The following is a 7036-nucleotide window of genomic DNA, read 5'->3' as shown; positions in this document are numbered from 1 at the left end:
GTGCTTGATTACTTTATTAGTAGCAGTAGTCGTAGTAGTAGTAGTAGTATAGAATTGTTATATCTTTGGACGTTTTCTATCTAACTAGGCCTCTGTCTAATAAACGATCTATGTGCGTTAAAAAGTAGGTCGATATCGTAAACTTAGACGGAGTGAGCGCTCTGTTTATTTACTATCTTTGAAGCTTTTTTGCCATAGCCCGAAAGCTAACGAGCTAACGAGCATTTTCCGATGTTTTGACTGTATTTTCGTGCCAAACTTCTCTTTTTTGCCATACTGTCGGCGGGGGCTTTCGGATTGTCTTTTTACTTGAATAAAATGGTCGTTTTGACTGACAACAATGACGAACAGGAGTTTATGTGAGTGCTAATTTCTCTGTTACCTGAGCTAGCTAGTTAGCATTAGCCAGAATTAGAGCTCATTTGAAGCTAAATATGTTCTCAGATTCGAGACTGAAGTTGGATTTATTCAACTAAAACACCACTATGTTGAGTGACTAATTAGTAAATTATGTAAATTTTCAGTAGGAGTTTTGTTTACGCAAATCTTGATGACACCTGAACTCCTTCCTTTAGCATTTTAGCCTTTGACTAATGGCTGATTATTTGTTTATCTTTGTTTTGTTTATTTAAACGTTAAAATTACGTTACTTTTTATTTCAGCAAACGGCTCGTATGCATTATGAATTCAGAATATGCTTTTCCTTCCAAACTAAAGACAGACGTGTAAGATATTAAGGTTTGTTTGTTTTTTGTTTAATTAATCTGCATTAAACTAACCAATTAAAGCCACACTGTCTGTTTTTAATGTCAGGGTCAAACCTAAACAAACGCAGGTGGAGTTACATTTTATGATGGAAATAAGAAGCAGGGCTCAGGCTAAAAAAAGGTGAGGGTAAAGTTAGCATCTGACAGAAACACCCACCCACCCACATTGACCTACATCTGAATCTGCTGCAGGATCTTTATCAGTTTCCTCCACCCTGATCCACTCAAGTGTTACACTGATGCATGGTTATGGTGTAAGGAACCTGTTGTTGGTGAAAGAGTTGCGCCACAAACCAGAAGAAGCTCATTTATTTGTCCACTGATGTGAAATAAAGCCCTTACATCGCCAATCGCTTGTTCTTTTAATAATTTGAGCCACATTGAAACTGCTAGAGGATATAATTTATAAAGCAGTTGGCGCACAAAATTTGGTGGTGAAATGGTTTTATTGTTTTAACTGAGGCTTTAATCTAAGGTGAAATCATTTATCTTCTCCATGCTTCCCTTCGTTTGTTTGTTTTAGGTTTTATAGTTTTATTGCTGACCTACAGTTTAAGGCTCTTGTGGATCTGTCTGACTTCCTGCAGACGTACGTGTGCCCTCCAGATGATTGAGATCTGATGATTGTTCACTTTTAGCTGGTCCACAGACGAATGAGGCTTCTAAGTTGTGGGTCAAACTGTCTCTACATTCAGTATCATCTTATCTAAAACAGAATATACTCTTTATTTTACTTTATTTTTTCCCCCATCATTTTTGTTGTTCTCTTGGGTTCTCTTCCTAATTTAGTCCTAAATGGACTAAATTATTGTGGTTTTAATGTCAAGATTACTCACAGAAGGGATTTTACTCATTATTTAACATACAAATAAAATAATTGTTTGGCTGTATTATAAACTAAAGCTTAGGTTTTATATGTACACATACAAAAGAACTAAATTAGCTAGAAAAGGGAGAACTATTCAGTGCTTTTTCTGCAAATTGAGAGTTTTCTCACATCTGTGCTCAACTGGATGATAGTAAACAATATACTGGGTCCTAAAAATAAGCATTTAAGTGCTTTACTTTATTACTGCTGTTCTTTTACTGTGTGCTGCGTATTATCTGAGCAGCTGGTGATTCCTCCTAAATATCTGTGTGATTAAAACGGACCCGGATGTTCTTGTCGTCTGTTTCCAGCCTGATAGAGGAGCGTAAGTGCGCCTCGCTGCCTTGTTCTCCTGCCAAGCGAGTGTCCCCTGCCAAAAAGAAGCAGTTCTACATCAATCAAGCCATCCGCAACTCCGATCTCACCCCGCGGGCCAAAGGCAAGAAGAGCCTTCGTCGGCAGGAAAACAGTAAGTTCTCGCTTCATCTGATCAGATTATCGAATTCGCTGCAGGCTGAACGGTGCTGGAAGCAAAGGAGACTAAAACAGGACACCATGTTGATCCGAAAGAGTTTGGACACAACTCTCCTGTTATAAATCTATTGTTTGTTTGTTTTCAGCACGCTATCTTGCCAATCTCCTTGAGAAGGATGAGTGCTCCAAAGACGACCTGGAGGTTTGCAGCAACCCAGCCATCCCGTCCATCTTCACCGAGGCCTGCGCCAACGGAAACTACGCAGAGGTACCCGTCTGACTCCGTTATCAGGGAGCTCTGACGCAGTTCGGCGTCTTTCTTTCCGACGCCACAAGCCGGTTTTGTCCTTTTTGGAAAGACAAACTGCACTTTGTCGTGTTGTAGCGGTGGAACGACTTCATGAATTGCTCCGGCGAGGAGCAGGAGAGGCTGCTGTCTCTGTTGGAGCAGGAGGAGGCCCGGAGGAAAAACACCACCCAGCTCCTCAAAGACCAGAGGAATGGTGAGCCTCCCGGGTCGGTCGCTTGTTTTTGTGTAGTTTGTGGCGCACGTTGACTGCTGCTCGTCTCTCCACAGTTTATCCTGCCTTTGCCGCTCAGGAGTGCTACCTCAGAATCGACCGCCGGCTTCGAGTGACTCTGAGACGGAAACAGATACCGAGGGTGGGGGGGTCACCTCTTCATCTTTTCTCCCACTGAGCTCAGAAAGTTAATGTTTGTTATCTGATTGCTCCGCGACGTTTCCTGAAATTTCCCGTCCTTTAGTAGAAAACTGTAAATGACACGACAGATATTTAAAAATGAAACCTTTTTGATTCATTTAGTGTTTGAGTCTGCCTCTTAAAGACAGAGTTAATGAGACGATTGAACCAAACCAGAGACATTATAATATTCTTTTAGGAGTTTCAGTCGGTCGAGTTATGCTCACTTTTCTTTTTCTTTGTCATAATAGTTTCAGGTCACGTTTTCTGAAGGAGCTGTTTCGTGCTTCCAGGTTCCTAAAACCGTCAGACAGCTTCAGTTTCAGTTTTTTTGTAGCAAAGGTTTTGAACAGAATCTCACGGCAGATCCGACCTCAGATTGTGGAGTCGGGGCTGGATGTGCGTCAGCTGCAGCCTCCTGTTATCTGAGCAGCTAACCGTGGCGCTTATCAGCCGCGAAAGATCGTTTGAGAAGAAGAAGAAATCTTAACTTTCACAGATCTCCTGCTGAAGCTGTGCACCTTCTCTCGTTCACAAACCGAGATCGCCTCAAAAGATGACACCTCGCACTTCTCTCACGTTTCCTCTCTTCCTTCTCTCAGGGAACGCTGGAAGTTCTCGAGGAGAACCTTCTCAGGTTCTTCAGCGCCGAGCCTCACTCAGTTTACACAACCATCCTCAGCAGCAGGTAGAAACCCTCTTTCTGTTGTCTGAATATTCGCAGGTCTTCACCGGAGTCGCTTTCTTTAAAAAAAAAACAAACTGCTGAGGTAAGTGAGATGTCTTTATCACAAATCAGTGTTTATTCAAAGCAAATAACCGCGTGTGGAACGATTCGAGGGTGTTTTGTTTAATGTTGATTTAAACCCAGCAGAACTCCTGTACAATTAGTCTTCATTTTTCCACATTTACTTTGCTTTAAAAGGTTGAAGAAAGTCTGACGTTTCTATAAAGATTGTTGTGAAACAGTAGGAACACTGGAAGATGTTTGTATTTCCTAAAAATAATAGATTCCCACTTTAATCCTTTGTCCATCAGCCCCGTCTGGCGCCAAATAACGCCTCGAACCCGTCCGTACCTCACTCAGACCTGAGTCTTGGATCGTCTTCCACGTCCCGTCAGTTCTCCAGATAAAACAACCTCCTCCAGCGCAGCTCTGCAGACTGCGTTAACACGTTTCTTGACAAATAATGCAGGCTGAGTCCTCTCACCGATGGGCTTCAGCTTTATTTACCCACCTGGAAAAGCGGCTTCTGTTAAATTAGATAAAACCTTCGCAGAGAAGCTGAGTCATCTCAGCAGCGGGATGGGAGGAAATGTCGGGTTATTGTTCTTAAATAGGTGAACTTAATTGATCCATGTGGGGAAAATGGGTCCCAACAGAAGCTGAATTAATGCTTAAATTGGTTATAAACGATGATGACACAGACGAGTCACGATTCTGTCATTTTTGTGTTTGCCGACCAGTTTCGAGAGACTGCTGCTCCACGCCATCTGCCAGTACATGGACCTCGTCTCCGCAAGTGAGTGGAAGTCCCAACCAGCCCGGCGGGCGATTCAGAGCCTTCCACGCGCTCACGTGTGTCTTTGTTTTGGACCCGCAGGCATCGACCACAACGGGTCGCGTCAGACGGAGGTGGTGAACAAACAGGAGGAGTTTCTGCCTCCCAGCCTGCTGCTGTCCGCCTACCTGGAGCAGATGAGCTGAGACCAGAACCGCGGCCCGTTTCCTGGTTTCCCGCTCTGCACCGTCCGCGCACACAAACCCATCCGTCTCTGTTTTCTTTTTTTCTGAAGTAAATGTTTCATTAATTCATCAACAAGTGAGGATTTGCGTCAGCGTGACAACATGAACACACATCCGAGTACCTTTTTTTTTTTTTTTTAAAAAAAGAATGAATTTACTAAGCTTTAATTGCTTTTATTCCACGTCTCCATTTACCATCAGGTGCTGAGTTAACTTGAGTGTCTCCACAGCTGTAGAGCCACATTATTACATCAATTTAAACGTGTTTTTGTAGCTACAGATCTCCTGTTTGACGCTCCCTTCGCCGCGGTCTGAATTTCTAAGCACTTCAATCTAACATGTTGATATCACGAACGCTCCTTTAACGCCGGGTCACTTTTACAATTACTGACTGGCACTTATGAGCTTTAAAACGATTTTTTTTTAATAACGGCACTGATGCAGCCAGTTTTTAAACTTTTAAAAGCAAAAAAATATGTGATACATGGATTGAAAAGTGAGCCTGTGAGCGCAGTTATGTTTCTTAAAAGTAACATGCTGTGCTTGTTGCAGCCTTATCTGAAAGTGGATTAAATTCATTTTTCCACAGAACAGACCCATGATGTGGGAAAAGTCGAGTGCTGCAGATTCTTACCGGATGCACCCAGGATCACAAACTACATCGTCACAGTTTTAGTGAGCAGTGAGGTGACTCTTTGATTATTATTAACGTGGTGAAACGAGGAGCTTGAAGCGCAGCGAACAGCTCGCCGCCCGTCGGGTCTGACGTTCGAGACCTCTTTGTAAGAAAAGGCTCCTCGCTTGTTGTAGACGAAGACGTTAACGTCTCTTATCGTTGTGTGGGGAAGCAAAGTTCTTGTTTCTGGCTGTGTGTTAACTAGAAGTGGATTATTTTTGCCTGATCCGTTAAGAGTGCTGGTGTTAGATACGTGTTGGAAGCTGTAATTGTTAGGGTAGTTCTCTCTCACAGCTATAACTTGTACAGCTGCTTCTTTAAATGACCTGGTAATGTCTAATAATATACTGTAATGTGTGTACAGTAACCATATTTAAGGGGTTCTTTTGAAAAAAACAGGTTTTTATTTAAATATCACCAACAACCAGGAAAAAAAGCACTTCTGCCTTATAAAAATACAGTTTCTATTATTTATCTGTACATACATTTCTACATTTGTACGGAAATTTTAGAAACGTGTATCCAGGTTCTTAAAAAAAACATTTTTTTCTTTTTATTTATATGGATTGTTGTGAGCAGTGTAACAAAAGTTGACCCGTTTCTGTCAACAACCAAAGTTTGTCCGCATGTTTGCGAGGAAATCGAACTTCTCAGGCTTTGAACTTTAATCTGAATGTGACGTAGAAGCTTCACGTGTTGTCTTTTTTTTTGTCTGTTTGGATGTTTGTGCGTGGGTCGTGTTCACCTCAGCTACCTGGAGTGCTACCAACTTTTTAAAAACAAGCAGCCGTGGTGTAAATATTTAACGGACTTGTGCCAAACTTTGGGCCTTTTAAAGCCTGGTAGTCTGACAGCTTTACTCTGAAACATCTTTGTGTTTCTCTGCATGATGTGCGTATTTATAATCCTTTCTGCAGCTATTAAAGGATTTAAGTTGCACGCTGCTTTTCATTTTTCTGCCTAAAGGTCTCGATAATCTTATCATTCAGCCAAGTTATGTATTCACCAAGGCAAAAATTTAGAAGAATTCCCAGCAAAACTACAAAAAATAAATAAAGATTAAAGAGAAAAGAAGCAGAAAACGTCTCGTGTTAAAAGGTACATACAGTGCTATTAGAAGTGACCCTTATTTTTCAAACCATTTTATGTTTAACGAATAGAAAAAAAGCAATTTACGTGACATTTAAACTATTTACTGACTGAGAAACTATAAAATCTGACCAGGGTTCATCTGGAAAACAGAAAAATGAAAAAACAACCTTTTAAATGTTATTTTAACCTTCTAATTAAAGATATTATAAATCCCTAATTTCTATTTTTTACTTTCAAGGAGCCAGACTTCTATGTAGTCTTGATCAGTAGTTTTTTTTTTAGTTTTTCTTTTTAAAGTTTTATTTGGACTTTAGTTGCATTTTCAGTCCAAACCAGTCTTTTTAGTCTGACTTTTAAATCATTCAGGCATTGAAAAAGGCTCCTAAACCCCCCAAAATTCACCATCAGTCCGTTATTATGTAAACAACTTAGAATAAAATGATTTTTAAAAAGGATTTTTTGCAATTTGGTAAGAAGAGCCAGCCACAGGGACACAATTTGTTCCCATTATTTTTAGCTGAATCTATGAAAAATCTTAAATTTGACACAAAATATTATTTTAGCGCCAACAAGTTGATTCCTAAAACATTTTCTGAAAACTTGACAAAGTAAACGATTAGCTGAGAGTAGATTATTCTTATTTTTAACAAAAAAACGTGACTTTTAGTCATGGATTATCTGCTATAGGTAGTTGGCGTGCCTTTATTCATC

The 7036-nt window shown here is 40.6% G+C and overlaps 1 protein-coding gene across 1 annotated transcript; it reads left to right on the top strand.

Moving 5' to 3' along the window:
- The first annotated feature begins 163 nt into the window (after positions 1–163).
- Positions 164–6172, top strand: r3hdm4 (R3H domain containing 4). Its single transcript, XM_017413578.3, has 8 exons — positions 164–359; positions 1947–2104; positions 2256–2377; positions 2495–2612; positions 2687–2772; positions 3413–3498; positions 4278–4333; positions 4415–6172. Exons 1-8 carry the CDS (start codon positions 319–321, stop codon positions 4516–4518), a joined length of 771 nt encoding a protein of 256 aa, XP_017269067.1. The 5' UTR covers positions 164–318; the 3' UTR covers positions 4519–6172.
- The last annotated feature ends 864 nt before the right edge of the window (positions 6173–7036 follow it).

Source organism: Kryptolebias marmoratus, linkage group LG24, assembly GCF_001649575.2.
Source record: "Kryptolebias marmoratus isolate JLee-2015 linkage group LG24, ASM164957v2, whole genome shotgun sequence".
Lineage (NCBI taxonomy): Eukaryota > Metazoa > Chordata > Actinopteri > Cyprinodontiformes > Rivulidae > Kryptolebias > Kryptolebias marmoratus.
This window is presented reverse-complemented; position numbering and strand designations above follow the sequence as displayed.